Below are 25132 nucleotides of genomic sequence, written 5' to 3'. Positions count from 1 at the left end.
CCCGTGAATACTTGAAACCTCCCCATGGTAAATGAGGTCCTGTGTAGACAGAGCAGGGGGAAGGGAAGGGCTGTGTGTGGGGGAGGGAGGAGCTGTGTACGTCCTCATTCTCCCCCTGTCTTCCTGTGATATGCAGAGCTGTGCTCTCCATCCTCCGGGAGGGGGGGGGGGGGGGGGGGGGGGGATGAGGGGGCGTGGCTTAATCATCTCCTGCAGACCGTCCTCGGGTTCTGCCCTCGCTCCTGAGATCCCCTCACGCCAGCTAGGGGCCTCCGAGCAGCGGCTCCTGGCTACTGAAATCAGCTGGGGGCCGCCACTGCCCCCTCCATACACTCTGAGCGCCGGTGTGAGGTGCAGACTTGCATCGGCTCCTGCACCTCACACTGGCATTAAAGAAAAATAATCTGTCCCTGCTAGCCCGATACAGGGCTAAATCTATGAACAATTCACCTGCCTGGTGCCCAAAACTACTTGTCCCGGGTGTCGGGTCGATAGAATATCAGGGATGTGGAAATCCTATGTATTTAAAAGTCTATCATAATCCCTCTGTCTCTACTTTCTTGCAAGCTATACATGTTAAGGTCTTTTAATCGTTCCTGGTAAGTTTTATCCTGCAATCCATGTACTAGTTTAGTAGCTCTTCTACGAACCCTCTCTCTAGAGTATCTATATCCTTTTGGAGATATGGCCTCCAGTACTATGCACAATACTCCAAGTGAGGTCTCACCAGTGTTCTGTACAGCAGCATGAGCACTTCTCTCTTTGTACTGCTTATACCTCTCCCTATACATCCAAGCATTCTGCTAACATTTCCGGAAGCTCTATTACATTTTCTTCCTACTTTTTAAGTCTTCTGAAATAATTACTCCTAAATCCCTTCCTCAGATACTGAGGTCAGGACTGTGTCAAATATTCTGCCCGAGGGTTTTACGCCCCAGGTGCATTATCTTGCACTTATCCACATTAAATTTCAGTTGCCAGAGTTCTGACCATTCTTCTAGTTTGCCTAAATCCTTTTCCATTTGGCGTATCCCTCCAGGAACATCAACCCTGTTACATATCTTTGTATCATCAGCAAAACGACATACCTTACCATCGAGACCTTTTGGATATGACTAATGAAGATATTAAACAATATTGGTCCCTTTACAGATCCCTGAGGTACCCCACTGGTAACAAGACCTTGCTCTGAATATTCTCCATTGACTACAACCCTCTGTTTGTCTCTCAGCCACTGCCTAATCCACTCAACAATATGGGAGTCCAAGCTCTGACTGTAGTTTATTAGTCTATGTGGGACAGTGTCAAAAGCCTAATTAAAATCGAGATATGCAATGTCTACTGCCCCTCCGCCAGCTATTATTTTGGTCACCCAATCAAAAAAAGCAATAACATTTGTTTGACATGATCTCCCTGAAGTAAACGAATGTTGTTTTTCATCTTGGGATTAATCATGGGATTTTAGATGTTCCACAATCCTATCCTTTAGTAGGGTTTACATTCATTTTCCCACTATTGATGTCAGACTTACTGGCCTATAGTTGCTTGATTCCTCCCTCCTACCTTCCTTGTGAATGGGCACGACATTTGCTAATTTCCAATCTTCCGGGACGACTCCTGTTACCAGTGATTGGTTAAATATATCTGTTAACGGTTTTGCTAGCTCACCACTAAGCTCTTTTAATAATTTTGGGTGTATCCCATCAGGCCCCTGTGACTTATTTGTCTTCACTTTAGACAGCAAATGTAGAACCTCTTCCTCTGTAAAGACACACGCCTCAAATGATTCATTCGTCTCCCTCCCTAATGGAGGTCCTTTTCCTTCTGTAAAAACTGAACAGAAGTATTCATTAAGGCAGTTGGCTAGCCCTTCTTTCCTTTGTTTTTAATTTAGTTATTCCTTTAATTTCCTTTTTTCATTTATATATCTGAAGAATGTCTTATCCCCTTTTTTCACAGACTGATCTAGTTTTTCTTCTTATAACTTGCTTGGCCTCTTGCTGCCTAGTCTTGTAGATTTCCCTATCTTAATTGCTCTGGGTTGTTTTATAATTACTAAATGCTAGCTTTGTTGTTTTTTTTTTTTTATGATTTTGGCCACTTCTGCTGAAACACATAGCACATACACACACATTGCAGAAGATATTGTAGAGGGGTTATTGTCAGTTCCAAAAAGATGTCTTCCTACCCCAGATTGGTGAACAACTTTGTCATCAATTGATAAATATAAATTCAGCATAACAAGCTGGGCAGCTGTGTGAGGAACTGATACATAAAATGTTATGACTTCTATATGATGTTCCTTCAGACTTTGGATGCAGCATAATCATTAACTTCTCCTTGTCTTACAGCTGGTTGAGGTAAAGGGACCCAATGATCGCCTGTCACAAAAACAAATGGTTTGGTTGCACGAACTGAGGAAGATGGGAGCAGATGTAGAAGTGTGCCATGTTATTTCCATAGGAGCAAAGAGTAACAGACTAAACTGAAAACCCTACTATATTAAAGTGTACAATACCTGCCACTTTTCTTACCAAAATAAATTTCAACAACATAACTTCCTCACTCGTGTCATGAGTCGACTCTAGACAAAGTGTAGAGCGTATTTTGGCTGTGTGTCTAAAAGGAGGAAGACATAGACCTCATTACTTCGAGCAAACAGTGTTCAGTCAATCATGCCGTTTGTCCTTTCTCACAGAAGGCCAGTGAAACAAGTAAAAAGTTCCTTTGCTACCTGGCAGACAGTAACCCACAATTTCCACTGGCAAATGCACACAAGCCAAAGAAGTGGTGACCCTGCTGATTATTATGGGAGCAGAAGACCTCTGAAATAAGCATTTGTCCTTTTAAATGGTTCTCACCACAGGCAATACACTGCCTTTTCTAAAGCCACATTCTTCAGCACTTCACATCTCAACTTCCCTGGGGATGTCACATTTAATCTGAAGCTTCTTTACAGTCTAGGCCTCATCTTGTGCCAGAATTCTGCTAAGGTGAAGCGAAATAGGATCCCGCTGTACAGTGCGCACTGCAGAATTTCAGCAGCAGAACGCAGATTCAACTGCCAAAAGAATGAACTTGTTTATTCTCCAGCCAGAATTTGCTCAGCAGACATTGCAGTCTATAAAGATGGCAATGTCCACACGATCAGTCGGCACTGACCGCACTCGGAATGGTCGGAGATTCTCAGCTTGCACCCGGCCTAATCCTTTCCTCAGTGTGGAGAACAAGAGTTATGGTGACACCACCTTGTCCCCACAACAATGTAATATGTTCAGCTCTCTAGTCATGTTGATATTTCAGCCATATTGGATATAACCTTATTTAGCCCTAAATCATAGTAATGCAGGTTGCACTCAGAATGGTTGAATTATAATCCTCTACGGATGTTAGGAGTGTGAGCAAGCAGATTATTAAACTAGGTTTACAGCCTAAAAATCTGTACCAATATTGGCCTATTTTACATTCTGATACAGTTGTTTTTGGTAAAGAATGTATCTGCTGTAGAATGTTTTTAATCTATTTACTAACATTCTACTGTAGTTTGCTGTGAATTTCAGTGCAGATTCCACAACAAATCTGCAAGGTGTGGGGCTGCCTTCAGTTTTCCACATCCTTTTCCATTGGCCATAGTCATTTAGGTCTCTGTGGGAATGGGCCCCACAGCAGTGGCCATGCCTGCATCACTGGAAGTTATGTCTATCAAAATGGCTGTCAGGTGGGAGGAAGCCACCTAGGCTCCAAACCTTCACACAGAATATATCCATATGGTTATAAGTCCCGCTTTCTTTTAGGCACAAACAAAGTTGTGTCAGCCTTATGGTATTTACAAGTGTGTTTATGGTATTCAGTTCTGAATGTGTTGCTCTTCCTAGGGTTAGCTGGATCTACATAGTGACGTGTGTACTGCTGTAAAATTAAGGGATTATTGTAATTTGCACAGGACCAAAGGGTGTCTAAAAAAGCATGAATTATTTCTGGGAAGAATTACAGTTCACACACAATACGAGTAAATGACATTCATTCATACCAAGTTGCCATTGATCAAATCAAAGTCTTTAATAAAAAAAAAATAATCAATTTCTACCAGCATTTTAAATAAGTCACATCTATTCTTTAGTAAGCAGTCAATGCAGAGAGTACCAGAATTAAACTCCTGTTAACTAATATTCTGAACTATATACAACTTTCCATTTACAAATGTAAAGGCACTTCTATAACTAGAATTCTGTAACTTAAGATTTATCTACAATTAACAGTGCACATCATGTTCATTTTACTCCTGAATCGGATGCAACGTGTAACATATCCACAGAAACTGATGGCAGTGGGGCAAAAATCTTTTGGAGAAAGTAAGATTATCTGCACTATTCCTTCTGCAATCACATTAGCTTCCCTAAAGAAGAACACACAAACATTCTCATGAAGTATTTCTTTACATCAAGTGTCTTCCTCTTAGCTCCCTAAAAAAGGAAATAAAGAATCATGAAACAGACACATGTAACCTGGTGCTGATATTCCTACAGCAAGAAATCTCTAAAAATACAAACTGAAATTAGTGATCTGATCCCTAAGCTCCTATACAAACATAACCTAGGCAAATAAGTAGAACTGTAAGAAACTGAGCTGTTAGATGTTTTGGTTAGTTATATGGCTTTCCCATGGAAATACTGTGCGTAAATATGAAATTTGTCATTTTAGAATTTGTGCAATAAAAGTCAGTGTACGGCTAAAGATACGAATTGCAGCACTTCAGACTATCATTTGAAATACCACTGTCCACATCAATCTGCTACCCTTTAAACAACCATCAGTCCTCATTGGCAAGTGTTTCGGTGGATAACCAAATTTTGGCACCGTTTAGAAATTTGCTTATTGGTGTGCCTAGTATACTCCGGCGACAAAGGTTCCCAACTGGTGAAAAAGGGAAAGAAGAGGAAAGGAAGTCCAAGCTCTCATAACTGCTTTGTAAGTCATCAGCTCTGAAAAACATTCTGCTTTGTTCACTTTCGGGGGATGTGGCCTGCGACAATGGGAAGCTCCGGTACTGACGAAGACTTGTTTGCAGCATTTCAATCTCATCAGCCAACAGGGAAATTTTGTGGAAGGCAGTGATTGAGCCACCGTGGTTAATCTGTGCCTCAGGAATCCATCGAAGGTATAAGAGTTTCCACAGTTTAATGTAGGGGCCATTCAGCCTCGGTAAGATCACTCCATGCAAGTCCACTGGTTTAGAAAAAAAGTTACTGAGATACTGCTGTAGCCCATTGTTCTGGATTTCTGGAGCCTGATGGACTAATTCAGGTCGTAATCTCAGTATAAGAGAGTTCCTACGTGGCATTAACTCTGGTTGAGGGATAATCCCATTCTTTAAAGAAGGAGGTATTCCCCGTAACGTAGAACTATAGTTTTTCTGTAAATAGAGTAAAGAGAAATAATGGTCACATTGGCCATCTAGGCGCTTGCGGCTTGAGAGATAGATATTCCAACATATAAAACTTATTTTGGAGAGGAGCCATGTCTAAGCTGTAATAGATTCAATGCATTTCCAGGAAAATAAAGGCCATGTACACACGGTGGAATTTCTGAGCGGAATTCCACTGAATTATTCAGCTTGGAAATTCTGCTGCAATGTGCATATGGCGCACGTGGCACTGTGCTGATGGGGCAGGAGAGACACTGCACAACACCAACATGGACCCGTGATGTTCATTTCTCCACACCTGGTATAAATACCCTGCACTAGTTCTCTTGTGCAGTGTATTCACCCAGTCAGCAAACGTTGACAGGCAATATACCTGGCCATGCCACACAGCTGGGTACACAGACACCCATGGCAAGCCTGGGGGCCTTCACAAGTCCCCCAGCTGCCACGTAAACTGGAGAAGAGGATCGCAGGAGCAGGGGCTGCTACAGGTAAGCGCGACTCTTCATGATTTGACTGTGGCAAGTGACGGGTTAAACTACCCAGAGTGGAGGCGTTTCTATCCCTGTTATTAACAGCAGGAGCCTGGCTATCATACTGATGGCTGAGCTTCCATAGTTCCTATATGGGAGAACTGCACAAGCTTATTCTTGCACTTCTGTGAAAACCCAGCCGGCTAGACTCACTTTAATGACCACCGTATCAGTGGTCAATAAGGGGTTAAAATGTGAAAGAGATAAGACTCTGATCATACCCGAATTTGTCACACTTATGAGGGGGGGGGGGGGGGGGGTTTCATTGTCTTGGTAAGAAAACTAATGATGCATGCAGCAATATTTTCCCATAAAAACTATAAAATCTGCAAAGTAGCCTCTTATACAGATGTGAGTACAGCCTGAAGCATGAATATGTTATTTGCCACAGCGGCATGCACTTGTGTATTTGGTAGTTGAGCTGGCTATTTTTTTGTGTGTTTTCTACCTTTTATAAATATAGTATTTCGATCCCAACCATATTGATTAATATCCCCGTCTGTGGTTTTGGGCAGAGTAATAACAGGTTTTTACTTTACCAACTATGGCATTGATCTTCACTTTACCTTTGTCCTCTTGAAGCTCTTTGTAATCCCATTCTGAACACTGGGCACACTCTTTCCAATATACAAGGGATTATTAAATAGTGCTCGATCCTTCAATGAAAACTGCAGTGACCAATTCCACACAGATGGAAATTTAAGTCCTTTTTCATCCCCTAGCTGAATATTTTTACCAATTGCAAATTCCTAAGGAAGAGAAGAAAATAACAGTGAAATGTAACAGAGCAGAATGGAAAACTCTAGAGAAGAAATTCCTGCTAAAAAGTCATGTCTCTGTTTTGTGGAAAAATACAAAAAAAGGCCTATAATGCAGTTGTATTAAAGGGGTACTTCGCTGCTCAGCATTTGAAACATACTGTATGGGAGCAGTCACGCCCCCTCCCATAGACTTACATTAAGGGGGTGTGGCTATGACATCACAAGCTCCCAGCGCCAGCTCACCGGAGTACCCCTTTAAGCAGCAGATACTAGCAATAGAAGAGAGGGTTATGTAAAATATCAAGATGGTGGTTAGAGGTATAGTGTCAACTAAGTTTGGGACTTAGTGGACACCGTACCTCTGACTACATATATACACACACACACACACACACACACACACACACACACACACACACACACTAGCTCACATTAGTAATAATGACTTACAGAGATATTCACAATTTACTGTTTAATAGAGGCATTTTTGCAGAAGTGACGCCAGGACTCACAGCCATGTTGGTATCACTTATGAATCAACTTCCTGATAAATCACTACTTTGACTAAACACTAACAAAATGATTTCCCATCCCAGGTTTTTGTGAAGCCAAAAAAAAAAAAAAGTGAAAACTAATGTGGCTGCACCTCTTTATAATATTTGTTAAAACAGTTAGAGATGAGGGAAGTTACAGTGATTCGATTCATCAAACACCTCTGTGCTTGGCGGTTGCTGACTTTATCCTGCATAAGGCTGGGTCCACACTACGTTTTGTCCCATACGGGAGCGCATACGGCAGGAGGGAGCTAAAAGCTCGCGCTCCCGTATGTAACCGTATGCGCTCCCGTATGTCATTCATTTCAATGAGCCGACCGGAGTGAAACGTTCGGTCGGCTCATTTTTGCGCCGTATGCGCTTTTACAACCGGACCTAAAACCGTGGTTGACCACGGTTTTAGGTCCGGTTGTAAAAGCGCATACGGCGCAAAAATGAGCCGACCGGACCGAACGTTTCACTCCGGTCGGCTCATTGAAATGAATGACATACGGGAGCGCATACGGTTACATACGGGAGCGCGAGCTTTTAGCTCCCTCCTGCCGTATGCGCTCCCGTATGGGACAAAACGTAGTGTGGACCCAGCCTAAATGAGTTCAGCTTTCAGGTGCTCCGGTGGGCTGGAGACTCTCTCCTAAGACTGTATCCACCTTTTCCAGCCCACCGGAGCACCTGAAAGCTGAACTAATTTATTCAGGATAAAGTCAGCAACCGCCGAGCCGAGAAGTTTGTGACAAATCGAATCACTGTAACTTCGCTCATTTCTAAAAAACCGTCATCAAACAAATCTAAAAAATGTCAATAGCCCTGTATTTATACTAAGGGTAGAAATTCCTTTTCAATGGCCACTGTCATTTGGAAAAACGACACGTCAAAAGTTTGGATTGGCAGGAGTCCAAGTGTTCAGACCACCGCTAATCAGGAGAATGAGCTGGGAGAAGTTCGCACTCGGCACGTTGTCTCCCGGCTGTGTCACATAATTGAGACACGCGCTTAGAAAGTATCACGTGACAGAGCAGGGAGAGGAGTGCATGGCAGTGCAGCCTTCTTCCTGCTCATTCTCCTGATTGGTGGAGGTCAGACCCCCCACCGATCAAACTTTTGACATGCACTGGGACATGTGAAAAGTTTTTCCAAATGACAGATACTTTTTAAGGTAAATACAAATACAATTGTGCTCTTCAGTTTACATACACCTGGCAGACTTTGACCTATACAATTTTATGAAAAATGTGCATGATCCTACTAAATAGCACACATTAATGTAAGGGTATTGGGCATGTGATGCTATGTATTAGCGAACTCTGTCTTAGAGTATGTTTACACTATGGAATTTTTGCACACAGATTTGGGCTCAGAGATTCCACTGCACCCTAACCTAAACAGTCGTATGAATAGGTCTTCCATTGACCCATTCACATTGCAGAACTTTATCTGCCGAAATGAACATGTTCATTCAAAGGGGCTGACAGACTCTCACAGCGGTAAGCCTCCTCCCTCTGCCTTCCTCCCGCTCTCAGCTTGGAGCCCTGTCTGTCAATCATGCTGGAAGGAGACGTGCCGCTGTTAGAGACTGTCTGTCCCTCCAACTATTTAACATAATTACCAGACAGCCTGAATGTAAGTTCACAAACTATGGGCAAAGTAAAAATACCTTCCTACCTTGCATCTCCTGATGCCCTAACTGATGGTGCCTGCACCTCCGTACCTTGTATGGAGGTGACAGCTGCACTTTAAACCTACACACTCTTAAATCTGATGCTCTGTCTCTGTATCGATTTAATGCACTTATGGCACTTATACTGACCTTCTGCCTCTATCTAAGGTTATATTGTGGTGAATCTGTACATGTTTCACCACAGCACCGTGGCTTTGTCAAGAGGCAGTGGACCTCGGATGATGATTTGTGTGGCCGAACAGATGAATACGTTACACTTTGAGCACCACCTATTAGCGGTTGGTGTGGTGCAGGGATTTTTCTATTTTTTTTTTGGTTAATAAATTTTTTTTTTACTTACACAATACCTCCTCTTGCAAGTTTCTTATTTCTAAACATATCTTTCCACTTTAGAAAAGGGTAGATTACACATACTAAAATGTAAGCTGGCGTCCTCACCTCCAGAATACTATGCCCAGCACAAGCCTGTCTATTTCTTAGGTTTTGTTAACATCACACTGAATCAAACAACATAAGAGACTTTCCAGGTCTATTATATACTTACAGTACTCTGCTGAACGCGCTGGTGAGGACAGTTAAACAAAAATGTCCCAAAGAGTGAGATGCAGGTGCTGTCTTGTAACACAGTTAAATAGGTCTCGGTGAACTGGAAAGCTGCCGGGTATTGCTCCAGGAGCTGCCACACACAGTCCAGGAACAGAACAAACAGGGGACACTAGGGGAGAGAAACAGATGTCTGAGAATATGACATTACTGGCTGTGACATAAAGCAGTACACATCTATGCTGCTAAACCAGGCAGCCAAACACTGAGTAGACTGATCTAGAGAGACAGAAGAGTGATGGGCTCAGAGATTTCATCCAGTATCCGGCCTTAGGAAATCACTATAAGTAATATTATTGCCTCATGCACATATTACACATATAAAAAGTCTCCTAAAAAGTGCTTTATTGTACCCCCCTATGCCTCTGATTTTATACAGTAGCATATAAATCTTTTTCCACGCAAAGCGAAAGAGAAAAAAATTCCTGGTATGCCATATGTAAAGAGGTATTCTCTCCTAAAAGCATTACTACTAGAGTAGGACAGTTGTCTAAGGGCACGTGATGGTACAGTGGGTAGGGATCAAGGCCATGAAAAACAGAACAAGCTACATAAACAACATACAACCTTAAACTGACATGTCCATTCTCTTTGCACTCCACTTTCCCTCTGCAATGTTCTCAAAAACTGGATAAGGAGAACAGTTCATCCAATCTTTTGCTTTAAAAAAACAAGTGGATCTTAGACAGTCCTGAATCACAGGAGGAAAAGTAAGGAACCATTCTAGCGTTACCGCCTTATTAAAGATGTACTCAGGGAATAAGTTAATTTTTGCCTATCTACAGGATAGGGCATTAAGTAGCTGATCAGGGGGGTCCAACCGCTGGGCCCACAGCAATCTTCAGGGCGGGACCCGGCACTCTCAGTGAGGAGCACGTGTAGTCTACCGGTAGACGGCACGCATTCCATTAAATTACTATGGAGCGCCGATGAGGCACGAGAGCTGTACTTGGGTCTTTTCAGCACTCCCATAGAAATGAATAGGGCAAGCGCTGTGTCCCGTCCCGGTAATCCTGTGATCAGCTACTTGTGATCAGCTCCTGTGGATAGGGGATAAGTTAACTTTCACCGGATATCGCCTTTAAGTTTATTTTTCGGATTTGTCTTCTACAAAATTTTAACAAAATTTAAACAAAATACACATGCAAAAAAAAAAAAGTGTAGGACCGATAAATAAAACTGTCTATTTCTTAGTGCAAAAGTAGACAAGGCAGTCTAAGAATGCACCAAATTTCCAACTATTTCATTTGAAAATCTGGCACATCTTTAGGCACCCTAAACAATCCAGTGTAATTTTATACCAATTTGCTTACTTTATACCAAAATTCTACACCACACTTATGTCACACCACTATCAAGCAAGGCCATGCCCAGTGTCTAAAACATAAAAAATTTGGCAAAAATCACGTATGCCAGTGCACCAGTTTTCTTTGGTACAAATTGCCCCAGCTTTGTGGAGTACACCGTTTTATATACCTTTCTCACTACATTTTCTAATTTGGACTAAGAGCGATCGTAATGCAAAGTGCTACCACTATTTACCAGTTTGTTTTTTTTTTTGCATTTACAATAAGTATAATTTATGGACTAAGCACTGTGCATTACACTTGTGAACGTTCTTAGTCCATACAATATACTTAGTATGCAAAAAAACTGGTGAATAGTGATGGCACTGTGAATTACACTTGTTCTATCACTATTCACTAGTTTTTTATTTACACTAAGTATTTAATGTATGGACTACAAGCGGTCACAAGTGTAATGCACAGTGCTATCAATATTCACTAGTTTTATGCATTTACACCAAGTATAATGTTCCATGAAGTACAGCACCTCATCACAACAGTTACATGCCATGTGAGCCTTATGCACACAGCGATGCCAATACACAGGGCACAGGACTAAACCAAACTAAATATTTATAGAAATGTGTAAGTAATAGTGAGCAGGAATAAAGCCGCTGTAACAAATGCCTGTGAATTCCAGAGAAGGTTCTGGGAGAAGAGCTTGTATACAGAACACAGTAGGCTCATGGATAAGGAAGCAGAGGCCCGAGAAGAACATTGCATTGATCTGGTGTGCTCAGAAACTCAACACTAAATAATTCAGAAGTACACAGATAGCACAAAGATTCCATTATGCTTGGCATTAGTTTATGACACGTAGTAAAGAAATGCAATGGGCATTATTAATAGAGACCAGGGAATCTACAGTATCTGGGCATGTGGTGAGGACATCCAGCTACTGTTCAGCACCTGCAGCAAAGGATAAGCTGGTGAAGGTCACACGGGTAAAAAAGGTGAACAACATGACTGCTACCATCAGATCTGCTATGGTCACAAAGTGCACACTAACACTTCAATGTGTCACAACTTCATAGTCTAGGACAGTGGTCTTCAACCTGCGGACCTCCAGATGTTGCAAAACTACAACTCTCAGCATGCCCGGACAGCCAACGGCTGTCCGGGCATGCTGGGAGTTGTAGTTTTGCAACATCTGGAGGTCCGCAGGTTGAAGACCACTGGTCTAGGGTATGTGAGAAACTTTTAGTGTTCAGTTAACCAGTCAGATGTACATTCCAAGTACTGTAGCATATGGTGAATACAGCCTCAGGCTATAGTACAGGTCCCATGAGAACATTAGAGTTTCTCATTTCGGCACAGTCTAATGTGTCATGCCTCACACATAATGGCCCAGATTTATCAAACTATGAGAAAAAAAATAGAGGGATTTTCCCCCACAACCAATCACAGCTCAGCTAACAAGCTGTGGTAAAGCGAAACCTGATTTGTGATTGGTTCTTGTGGAAAAATCACTATTTCTTCTCTCACACAGTTTTATAAATCTGGGCCTATGTATATACAACATAGGACAACCAATATATCAGAAAAGAGGTCTGAATATTTCCATAGCACATTGGTACTTTACCTCTTTCTCAGATTTTCTCAAGTGGTTGCACCTATCAAGAAATGGATATCCAGCCATAACCCACTCCTTCTGGATCAGACTCTGAAATCCAACAATGGTCCGGAAGTACGGGTCCAACATCAACTGAACAAGAGAGGCCACAAGACAGCTGAGATCCCGGCCTTCCTCCTCTACAGAAACAAGGAGAATATTTGTATTAATCCACCACAAAAATGCTGTACAAAAGGATTTACAATTATTTATGTAGGTAAACTAGGAGATCACACCTGCCTATACACCAGGTCAGGGCATTAGACAACAAAGGAAGAGGAAAAACAAAAAGGGATGTAAATATCTGGCACTACCGTGTATTCTAAGCCACGGTGTAGGCGGCAAACATCTGCAAACCGGAGTAATCAATAGCAGATACAGGTGGTGCTGCGAGTAAATTAATCCATTCAATGTAGAGCAAAAGAAGAAAAAACTCGGCGACTCACCATTCTGCGAAGACTTCTCTTTATTCCAAGAGGAGGTCACGTGTAAACACGGCTGGGGAGGGTGGGGAACGAGACAGGGTGTGCGGGTAGGACAGCGCGGTTTCGTTCCGGTCTGGCACTTCCTCAAGCTGCATGCACACTACTAGGGTGCATGTAGCTTGAGGAAGTGCCAGACCGGCAACAAACCGCGCTGTCCTACCAGCACCCCCTGCCTCGTTCCCCACCCTCCCCAGCCGTGTTTACACGTGACCTCCTCTTGGAATAAACAGAAGTCTTCGCAGAATGGTGAGTCGCCGAGTCTTTTTTTTCTTTTGCTCTACATCAAAAGAAGAGGGTTCACCACTTAAAACCCCATCTGAGCCAGAACTAGGAACCAATCTGAAAGAGCATCCCTTTCTGGCGGACTCTAGCTGTCCTTGCTTTCAAGGCTAGCAAAGAGTCAAACCCACATTGATCAGTCAATTGTCACTGCGGCTTTAAACTGAAAGCAATAGATTTGTATTATATAAAGACAGGGACAGCAGGAACATTATAAACCCTAAACTTTCTAAGGTTTACAGTGGGGCAAAAAAGTATTTAGTCAGCCACCAATTGTGCAAGTTCTCCCACTAAAAAAGATGAGAGGTATCTCCAGATGTTAGGCATAGGTATACCTCAACTATGAGAGACATCATGAGAGAAAAAAATCCATAAAATCACGTTGTCAAATTTTTAAAGAATTTATTAGCAAATGATGGTAGAAAATAAGTATTTGGTCACCTACAAACAAGCAAGATTTCTGGCTCTCACAGACCTGTAACTTCTTTAAGAGTCTCCTCTGTCCTCCACTCGTTACCTGTATTAATGGCATCTGTTTGAGGTTGTGGACAGGTGTCTTTTATACTGACAAAAAGTTCAAACAGTCACACTCCAAACTCCACTATGGCCAAGACCAAAGAGCTGTCGAATGACACCAGAAACAAAATTGTAGACCTGCACCAGGCTGGGAAGGCTGAATCTGCAATAGGCAAGCAGCTTGGTGTGAAGAAATCAACTGTGGGAGCAATTATTAGAAAATGGAAGACATACAAGATGACGGATAATCTCCCTCGATATGGGGCTCCACGCAAGATCTCACCCCGTGGTGTCAAAATGATCACAAGAACAGTGAGAAAAAAAAAATCCAAGAACCACACGTGGAGACCTAGTAAATGACCTGCAGATAGCTGGGACCAAAGTAACAAAGACTACCATCAGTAACACACTACGCCGCCAGGGACTCAAATCATGCAGTGCCAGACATGTCCCCCTGCTTAAGCCAGTGGCACGTCTGAAGTTTGCTAGAGAGCATTTGGATGATCCAGAAGAGTATTGGGAGAATGTCATATAGTAAGATAAAACCAAAGTAGAACTTTTTGGTAAAAACTCAACTCGTCGTGTTTGGAGGAGAAAGAATGCCGAGTTGCATCCAAAGAACACCATACCTACTGTGAAGCATGGGGGTGGAAACATCATGCTTTGGGGCTGTTTTTCTGCTAAGGGACAAGGACTACTGATCCGTGTAAAGGCAAGAATGAATGGGGTCATGTATCGTGAGATTTTGAGCGAAAACCTCCCATCAGCAAGGGCACTGAAGATGAAAACGTGGCTGGGTCTTTCAACATGACAATCCCAAACACACCACCCGGAGTGTCCTGGAAGGAGTGGCTTCATAAGAACAATTTCAAGGTCCTGGAGTGGCTTAGCCAGTCACCAGATCTCAACCCCATAGAAAACCTTTGGAGGGAGTTGAAAGTATGTGTTGCCCAATGACAGCCCCAAAACATCACTGCTCTAGAGGAGATCTGCATGGAGGAATGGGCCAAAATACCAGCAACAGTGTGTGAAAACCTTGTGAAGACTTACAGAAAACGTTTGACCTCTGTCATTGCCAACAAAGGGTATATAACAAAGTATTGAGATGAACTTTTGTTATTGACCTAATACTTCTTTTCCACCATAATTTGCAAATTCATTATTTAAAAATCAGACAATGTGATTTTATGGATTTTTTTCTCATTCAATCTCTCAAAGTATACCTATGATGACAATTACAGGCCTCTTTCATCTTTCTAAGTGGGAGAACTTGCACAATTGTTGACTGGCTAAATACTTTTTTGTTCCTCTGTAGATATGTGGGGGACGGAACCGTCAAATGTCCTAAAATTCTTTAGACTTTGCAGACTATATATAATAATAAAAGTATAAGCAAACTTTCTACTGTATCTTATTTCAGTTTCTAGACAACCATCTTCAATTCAGTCACTTAAGATAAGCATTTGCTATAATGTAAGCTTACAGAACACACACACGTTTTATATACAGTGACTAATGGCAGCTGCTATAAATGTACAATAAAGTGTAAGTGCTGACCCCAGACACATTCATGGGTAGGGAGGTATTACACAATATCCACAATGGGAAGAATGTTAGAGAATTTATGAGTAAAGATCTAATTTACTGACACTACATAAGTACTGTGCGTATTTAGCTGTAAAAATGCAAATGTTAAAAATACCCATAGGGCACACCCTTCTGAGTGAGCACATCGGTAACCAAGGGATGGAATACATTTTGGAACTGTGCGTCTTATTTTTTAAGAGGGATGGGACAGACATAACAGCTTGAAAGGAAGTTGGAATTTAGTACTTGGCCAGAGATGCAAAACACTTTCACCAAAATAGTAATTTTCTGACTCAACAGCTGGACAAGCCTCTGATCAGCTGACTTGGCATCGGGAGGAATGAGTCACAAAGACCATCAGCTTGTCTAAGAGGGAAATCCCTTGTATTCAGCACAGAAGTCTAAATTCCCTTCATTGCAATATAAAATATTCTCCACTCACTGGAAGAAAAAAACATTTGCCTCTTATACATGACATATATACTGTACTAAAAGACTTTTTTTTATTAATGGCCTATTTATCATCAGGACATTAATATCCATTACTATATTATATTATATACTATATATGCACTGTGTAGTAGGCATGCTGGGTTAGGCTGCATTCACATTACGTTTGGTTGCTACGGCTGCCAGATCCAGCTGGTTAATTTCAAAACCAGGGGCTCCCGTATCCCAACCGGACCCGCACCGAAACCCATTCGCTTTAATGAGTCGACCAGAGTCAGATAGTGACTCCAGTCGGCTCATTTTTGCCCCATATCCAGTTTTGTGACCGGACTAAAAACTGTGTTATACTACGGTTTTAGGTCCGGTCACAAAACTGGATACAGGGCAAAAATGAGCCAACCGGAGTCACTATCTGACTCTGGTCAGCTCATTAAAGTGAATGAGAAGCTGTAAGGGTCCGGCATCCGTAGTGACTAACCATGATGTGAATGCAGCCTTACTGTGGCTCAGCTCCAATTCATTTCAAAAGGGGTATCCCAAACAAGACAATCCCTCTAAGAAGGCAACTTTGAGGAGTTACAGGAGTTGTCCCACCATTACAACTTATCTACAGAATAGGGATTAACTATATGACTGCTGGGGGGTTTGACTTCTGGGACCCCCACAATCTTAAGAATGACATTCTGAATCTCTGGTTGAAACAAAACTATGTATAACGCTATCTTCAGTGGCTCCCATAAACAAGAACATGGAGCAGAGGCTCATATGCTTGGCCACCCTTAATTATACACTTATCAGGGAATAAGGTGTAATGGTGGGACAAGCCATTTATGGGTACGTTCACACGTACAGGATCTGCTGCATATTTTCTTTAGTCGATTTTGCTATGGGTAGCAAAAGCAGTAGCAAATAATATGCAGAAGAGCCTGGATGTGTGAACATACCCTAAAATTTAGTTAATTCAAAATCTAGCCGTTTAATCCAAAAATGAAACAAACCCCTCTGATCAAGCATTTCTAATATGGGAACATCTCCCCAGTGGATTGGACCATTGCTTAAAACAAAGTGTTTCTCTAACAAGTTGGCTATTTTTCAACCATATCATATAGTTGTGTAAAAACTTGACCACATTCCATATATACAGTCTGGCAACCCTTATTCCACATCTCTGAACTTCCTATTTTGTACTGGTATTGGCTGTACAGCATATGAAGCCTTCATGAAATAAGCTTCACAGTTTATGGGCAAATTCAGCATTTATATTAAAGACTAATTCTACTTGTGCAATTGTTAAAGAGTACCTGTCAAACTAAACTTTAAATTTATTGTTACTTTGCTATTTTCTTGCTGTTAAAACTTTCAACCTTTATATGTTTTTGTGAATGAAAAAACGTCTACTAGGTGGCTCTGTTCTGTTCCCTGTGCAAGTCAAACAGTTAGTTTGTTCTCCACCCGGCCTGACAGGAGACCAAACTCAGGAAGGATGTGCAGGGAATGGAGATGCAGAGCTCTCACAGGCTTCAGTGACATTGTGCCTGCTGGGGAACGCCCACTTTCTCCTTCCGGGAGCTCACACAATGTGATCAAGGGGAAAGGGATGATACAGAGCTTTTTAAAACTTAGGAAAAAAAAAAGAGCAGGAGGGGTGTTAGATGTAGTTAGGGAATATAATCTGAGTTAGTTTAGAAAATATGGTTTGATGACAGGTACTCTTTAAAGGTCTTGCTGTATTTGTGTCCACAACATCTAAACATGTTTTAGGCCAAATACTAATGGACACAAATACAGAATGGTTCTGTACTACTCTACTGATGTACAAATTCCAGAGTAAGGCTGGTCATGGACATTAGATAAAGGGGTAAAGACAGAAGGATAAAAGAAGAATCTGGCACAATGGATTTTCCAACTCGAATGGGAAGAACTTGGCACATAAAACGTGAAACACAAAGTAAAAGATACAATTAGAATTATTCACCTTGTATGACAACTGAGAGACGCTTGGAATCCATGACATAGACAAGATCTATAGCTTGCTTCAAAATTGTTCTGTTAAAAAGAAAAAGGAGCCAGGCATTTAGCTAAGATATTTACGTTATTTAACAAAAATGTAATTTAGCATAGGGCAATAAGTGGATTTCATTTTTAATAGCATTGTATTATATCTACAATAGCAGGAACAATGAGTCTCTGAAACTAGAGCAATTAAATCAATCTAAGTGCAAATGCAGCACAATTCTGCTGCATGGTGCATGCGTGACAAGTTACCAGGGCTTGGAGAATCCACCATACAAGGGGAAAGCAGACAGGGCAGGCAGAGGGAGCAGGAAGAGGTGTGGCAGTCCAAAGGAATCGGGGAATGAATTAACGGTCAGCCGCAGCACTTGTGCTCTCACAGCTGGAGACATCCTCCCGCTGTGGGAGCCTAAAATACACTGAAGAAAACTGTTACAACACAGTATACATTCATGGCCGTAAATGTTGGCACCCCTGAAATTTTCAAGAAAATGAAGTATTTCTCACAGAAAAGGATCACAGTAACACATGTTTTGCTATACACATGTTTATTCCCTTTGTGTGTATTGGAACTAAACCAAAAAAGGGAGGGGAAAGAAAAGCTAATTGGACATAATGTCACATCAAACTCCAAAAATGGGCTGTACAAAATTATTGGCACCCCTAACTTAATATTTGGTTGCACACCCTTTGGAAAAAGTAACTGAAATCAGTGGCTTCTTATAACCATCAATAAGCTTCTTACACCCCTCAGCCGCAATGTTGGACCACTCTTCCTTTGCAAACTGCTCCAGGTCTCTTATTGGAAGGTAGCCTTTTACCAACAGCAATTTTAAGATCTCTCCACAGGTGTTCAATGGAATTTAGATCTGGACTCATTGCTGGCCACTTCAGAACTCTCCAGCGCTTAGTTACCATCCATTTCCGGGTGCTTTTTTACGTATGTTTGGGGTCATTGGGGGACATGTATCATTATTTGTGTATGGTAGAAGCAGTTTACCCCTTTTCCTGAATTCTAAATTATGTGCAGAAGCGCTAAATTTATCAATCAAGAGCAATGAGCTTCATAAATTGCGGGTAAATATGTAATCTCCTCAATCCACTCTTTGGAAAATAGAATCGATGATTTAGAGCATCTTGCTACGTTAAGTCCAAGATGGCTTATATTTGCACAAAAAAAAGAACAGCTCTTGCGGCAAAATTTTTGGTGTAAAAAGGAAAAGTATGCAGTTAATAAATCCATGCGTACTATAGATGTCACTCCAAGGTACCCCGAGTCGGCCACATCTGGAGGACATGTTCTACCAAAACGTGCGCAAAAAAGGGCTTGCGCTAAATTTTGCGCAAAAAAATACACACAAAACAGGGGTAAAATCTTTGATACATGTCCCCCATTGTCCTGCTGGAAGACCCAAGATCTCGGACGCGAACCCAGCTTTCTGACACTGGGCTGTACAGTGCGACCCAAAATCCGTTGGTAATCCACAGATTTAATGATGCCTTGCACACATTCAAGGCACCCAGTGCCAGAGGCAAAAAAATAACAACCCCAAAACATCATTGAACCTCCACCATATTTCACTGTGGGTACTGTGTTAATTTCTTTGTAGGCCTCATTCCGTTTTCGGTAAACAGTAGAATGATATGCTTTACCAAAAAGCTCTATCTTTGTCTCATCTGTCCACAAGACATTTTCCCAGAAGGATTTTGGCTTACTCAAGTTCAATTTGGCAAAATGTAGTCTTGCTTTTTATCTCTGTGTCAGCAGTGGGGTCCTCCTGCCATAGCATTTTATTTCATTTAAATGTTGCACTGACACTGATGCCCCCTGAGCCTGCTGGACAGCTTGAATATCTTGTTTGGGGCTGCCTATCCACCATCCGGACTATCCTGCGTTTACACCTTTCATCATTTTTTCTCTTCCGTCCATGCCCACAAAGGGAAGAAGGTAGCAGCACTCCAATAGAGATACAATGCGGCTGGGTGCAAATCAGAGTGGAATTCCAGATGAAAGATACAAATTAGAAAGATCACTGCAGTGCTCCAAGATTGGTGAAAAATGTGGATAGTGTTTATTCCATCAACCAACACATTGCCCACGCCCAGGGAGATTAGCTACAGAGCCATGGGTTGCAAACGTTTTGATAATGTTGCGCACTGTGGACAAAGGCAAATGTAGATCTCTGGAGATGGACTTTTAACCTTGAGATTGTTGATATTTTTCTACAATTTTGGTTTCAAGTCCTCAGACGGTGCTCTTCTGCTCTTTCTGTTGTCAATGCTTAGTGTGGCAAACACAGACACACAATGCAAAGACTAAGTGAACTTCTCTCCTTTTTATCAGCTTTCAGGTGTGATTTTTAATATTGCCCACCCCTGCTACTTGCCCCAGGTGAGTTTAAAGGAGCATCACCTACAATAAACCATCTTATTTTTCCACAATTTTGAAAGGTGCCAATTTTGTCCAGACCATTTTTGGAGTTTGGTGTGACATTATGTCCAATTTGCTTTTTATAGCAAAACATGTGTTACTGCAATGCTTTTCTGTGAGAAATACTTAATTTTCCCCAAAAAAATTCAGGGGTGCCAACATTTACAGCCATGACTGTAGGTGGTCACATGATATGCGCCCCCCCCCCAAGAACCAATGGTAGAGGGAGGGTTTGCGCGTGTCAGTCAATCAAGCATCCTTAGGTGACTCAGCACTTTTCAAATCACAGGATTTTTCACTACACCGGCCAAGCCTACTTGAGCTGGCAGTAAATAGCATTTTATGCCCTATTGCAGCTACAGACGTGCTATATACAGGTACCAATACTCCAAGATCAATCATAGCTGTATAAAACTAGTAGATGCATATGCAATTTCTAGGTGACAGATTAACTTAACTGGTCTATTCACATGTACAGTATTCTGTACAGATTTGATGCACAGGATTTTCTGCTGCAGATTTCAATGTAAACTAAATGAATGAACACAGCTTCAAATCCTGCGCATCAAATCTGCACAGAATACTGCACATGTGATCAGACCCTTAGGGTCTATTCACACACAGTATCCTGTGCATATTTGATGCGCAGGATATAAAGCTACCTATTTAAAGCTGTGTTCAGTCATTTAGTTTACACTGAAATCTGCAAATTTAAATCCTGTGCATCAAATCTGGGCAGAATACTGTACGTGTGAATACAACCTTTTTAGTTTTGTTGTTTTGCAGTCATTGAAATAATAAAAGCCAGCTAAAAACCTCCTAAATGTCTTTCTTGCCTATAGCAGCTGATCACAACTAAGCATTTATTTTGTATTCTGCTCTCAAAATTTTAAAGCTGAGCTGTGATTGGTTGCTTTCAAAGTGTAGTTGATCTGACCTGAAAGGAGCTAAATACAGGTTCATAGTCATATATTTGATGTATACTGGTATACAGAGAGACCTGAAATGTCATGTGAATGGGTCCTTACAGAGCTATCATGTAACCTAATGCTCACCATGTGTATGAACCAGCCCGAGTCCTTGAGAAGTGGTAGCTCCAAGGGTGAGAGCAATAAGTAAACAACCCCCTTTCCAAGTGGTTGTAGTCTCCTGATGCTGCTGGGCCCCATAGCAATTACATAGCTTGCTATAGCAGTAGTTATGTCCATGCAGCCTACAATTAACCTTTAAGGATGTCTATTTTAGTCTTCCCACATTAAACACTTTGTTGCTAGCCCTTTCATTCTGTGTCTAGTTGGTTCTCTTCAACGTGCAAGTCAGCAAAAGTCATGTCAAAATAAGTGAAGATGTACCTGACATACTCCAGCCAGCGTGTGCTTTCAAGGGACGAAAGCCATCGATCTTCTGTTTCATCAAATAGTTCTACAGAAAATAAAAATGAAAGATATTTCATCACTATTCAAATATAGAGCAGTTACAGTCCAAAGGAAAGATCAGTCCACCCCAACCACACTCCAATACGTCTAATGGCTGGTGTAAAGGTCACAAAGTAGCTGGATAAAATAAGTGCATGCATATTTTCTACCCTTTTCAGTACTTTCCTACATATAATTATGGCAGAGGCAATAGAACAATAAAAAAAGAAAAATAAACTGTATAAGAAGCGGACTTAAAAAAAAAAAAAATATATATATATATATATATATATATATATATATATATATATATATATATGTATGCATTATAATGTTCATTAACCAGGTGATTGACAATATAGAGGCCTGTAAATTACTACAATATTCTCACAGTCACAAGCTGTCCACTACATCTGCAGAGGTAGTCTATGTGGTTATTTGTATTTATTAAAAGAAAACCCATCATTAGTTTTATGCTGCCTAAACCACAGCTGCGAGAAACAAGGACAGGCTGCCTCATAATAAAATCGCTATGGGCCGCTCTGAAATGCTGCTGTGCTTCAAAAGGAATCATTATTTTTAAACTGGCCCAAGAATGAGGTTCTGAGTCACCCCCACCCAGAAGGATGGATTGATTTTTCCCTCTTTCTGTATAAGTAGTAATCTATCAATTAAAGGGATACTCCTACCCTAGACATCTTATCCCCTATCCAAGGATAGGGGATAAGATGTCTGATCGCGGGGGTCCCGCCGCTGGGGATCCCTGCGATCTCTCCTGCAGCCCCTAGTCATCTGCAGCACAGAGCCAAAGTTTGCTCTGTGCCTGATGAATCCCAATACAGGGACCGGCGGTTTGTGACGTCACGCCCCACCCCCTTGATGCAAGTCTATGGGAGGGGGCATGGCCACTGGCACGTCCCTCCCATAGACTTGCATTAAGGGGCGGGGCGTGACATGACGAGGAGACAGGGCCGTCACGTCACGAACCGCCAGCCCCTGTATTGTGAGTCATCAGGAATGGAGCAAACTGGCTCCGTGCTGCAGATGACTAGGGGCTGCAGGAGAGATCGCGGGGATCCCCAGCGGCGGACCCCCTGCGATCAGACATCTTATCCCCTATCCTTGGATAGGGGATAAGATGTCTAGGGGAGGAGTACCCCTTTAATTGATAGATTACTACCCATACAGAAAGAGGTGCTGCAGATGATAGGGGAGCTGCAGGAGAAATCACGGGGATCCCCAGCGGCAGGACCCCCGCGATCAGACATCTTATCCCCTATCATTAGATAGGGGATAAGATGTCTAGGGGTGGAGTACCCCTTTAAGCCCAGCGGGACAAGAAGGTGGTGGCTGAGACAACCCCAGTGACTAAGCCTGTTCATAACCAGCTTTAAAAAGGGACCCTGTCACTTCAGCCCAATCGGCAGGCAGCATATGATAGAACGGGAAGAGCTGGGCAGATGAATGTGAGTAATATAGTAATATAATATAGTAATATAGTAATGTGAGATAGGTTCCAGGTTAACATGTAATTTATTCATGAATTGTCTGAAGATTTTATGCTAAGTAGTCAAATTGGTAGTCTTACTAAAATGATAGAGTGTGTATTTATGAAGAGCTGTCAATGACTGTGTAAGACCGCCCACATGACTACTTTTTATTTACATGAATAAATTAGAAGTGATGCTGAAATTTCCTCACAAAACTATTCATGAATCTGCTCAGCAGATTGGACTCCACTTTTAATGTGACAGGTTCCCTTTAAACTTGGATTCCTCTGAAAACGAGCTAATTGTGTGACTGTGGCAATAAGGCAGCCTTTCCCGTTTTCATGCTGCCCATAGCTTGAGCAGCAAAAAAATAGACAGGTTCCCTTTTAATATCAGTGCTTATGCTGACCTGAGATTATGCCGTCATAGTTTCCAAGAGATCTGCACAATACAAATGGCTGCATGAAGCCATGGAAGGGCCTCATGTCAAAAATGCAGTGGTTTAATTTTACAACCCCCTGAAAACCTAATAACTGCATGACTAGGATAGATTTTTATCCTCTAAAGCAGTGTTTCCCAACCAGGTTGCTTCCAGCTGTTGCGAAACTACAACTCCCAGCATTCCCGGACAGCCAAAGGCTGTCCGGGCATGCTGGAAGTTGTAGTTTTGCAACAGCTGGAGGCACTCTGGTTGGGAAACACTGCTCTAATGGTAAACCATGAATGGTCTCATTGAACAACTAAAAGTTCAACAAGTTATTACAAAGAGGAATTGATGCACAAAGTTGCATAACTTTCCATCATACAATGAATAACTTTTTTGTTGAAACGGAAAAACCCCTTTAATTTGATTAAAAGGGGTTTTCCAGAAATAAAATATAATAAACTAAAAATATAAATGTAACTGGACTAAAAAAGAAGAAACTCCCCCCCCCCCCCTTCATCTGCTGATGCTACGGTGTTCCCCCACAAGGCAGCTTCACATCAACAATGTATGCTAGTCATCACAGAGGGGGGCACCAGAGCAGTGGTATTCCATTTAGTAGTGGTTTTCACCATTTTACGCCAGTTACAGCCTGTAGTTAAATCCCAGATAACCCCATTAAATATTATTCCTGCCCTCACCAAACACCTATGTGATTACATCCTACCTATATATTTTCGCATGAAGTGCAGTCAAGAATGAACGCGTTCCTCATTCCCTGTTGTGTAATTATAATGACATTTACAGCCATTTAAAGTGACAACCACCTATAATATGAATCCTATTTTGGTCAAGAATTATGTGAAAGCTGCGGATTAGCCTGGCCTCTAGACATGAATATGCCTGCACCGGATATTTAAACGGCCACTGTCACCAAACTTTTTTTGATATGTTGTAGTACTTATGTACTACAACATATCTCTAATATACGTTCATTATTTTTTTTATCATTAAAATAGTGTCATTTACACTACAGTACTGGGCACCAGTGTACAAGAAAGATATAGTGGAGCCGGAGAAGGTTCAAAGACGGGCAACCAGAGTAATACGGGGAATGGGAGGACTACAGTACCCAGAAAGATTATCAGAATTAGGGTTATTTAGTTTAGAAAAAAGAAGGCTTAGGGGAGACATTATAACTATGTATAAATATATCAGGGGACAGTACAGAGATCTCTCCCATGATCTATTTATACCCATGACTGTATCTATAACAAAGGGGCATCCTCTATGTTTAGAGGAAAGAAGGTTTCTACACCAGCACAGATGGGGGTTCTTTACTGTAAGAGCAGTGAGACTGTGGAATTCTCTCCCGGAGGAGGTGGTCATGGTGAACTCTGTAAAAGAAATCAAAAGGGGTCTGGATGCATTTCTGGAGAGTAATAACATTGCTGGTTATGTATATTGGATTTATAGGGACAGAACGTTGATCCAGGGATTTATTCTGATGCCATATTTGGAGTCGGGAAG

The 25132-nt window shown here is 41.7% G+C and overlaps 2 protein-coding genes across 3 annotated transcripts in view; one reads left to right on the top strand and one right to left on the bottom strand.

Annotated features, from left to right (window-relative positions):
* Nucleotides 1–4717, top strand: part of FAN1 (FANCD2 and FANCI associated nuclease 1) — a 55323-nt gene extending 50606 nt beyond the window's left edge. For both annotated transcript variants that reach the window (XM_056572538.1, XM_056572539.1), the window contains exon 14: nucleotides 2352–4717. In XM_056572538.1, coding sequence (XP_056428513.1) covers nucleotides 2352–2489 — 138 coding nt within the window. In that variant the 3' untranslated portion in view covers nucleotides 2490–4717. The remainder of the gene's footprint in view (nucleotides 1–2351) is intronic.
* An 81-nt stretch (nucleotides 4718–4798) lies between these two features.
* MTMR10 (myotubularin related protein 10) overlaps nucleotides 4799–25132 on the bottom strand; it is a 79388-nt gene continuing 59054 nt past the window's right edge. The window contains exons 11-16 of the mRNA XM_056569823.1: nucleotides 21626–21695; nucleotides 17805–17875; nucleotides 12483–12652; nucleotides 9496–9666; nucleotides 6525–6707; nucleotides 4799–5413 (exon numbers count right to left, since the gene is read on the bottom strand). Coding sequence (XP_056425798.1) covers nucleotides 4811–5413; nucleotides 6525–6707; nucleotides 9496–9666; nucleotides 12483–12652; nucleotides 17805–17875; nucleotides 21626–21695 — 1268 coding nt within the window. The 3' untranslated portion in view covers nucleotides 4799–4810. The remainder of the gene's footprint in view (nucleotides 5414–6524; nucleotides 6708–9495; nucleotides 9667–12482; nucleotides 12653–17804; nucleotides 17876–21625; nucleotides 21696–25132) is intronic.

Source organism: Hyla sarda, chromosome 4 (genome assembly GCF_029499605.1).
Source record: "Hyla sarda isolate aHylSar1 chromosome 4, aHylSar1.hap1, whole genome shotgun sequence".
Classification (NCBI taxonomy): Eukaryota; Metazoa; Chordata; class Amphibia; order Anura; family Hylidae; genus Hyla; species Hyla sarda.
Note: the sequence above shows the minus strand (reverse complement) of the source record. Positions and strands in the feature narration are given on the sequence as shown.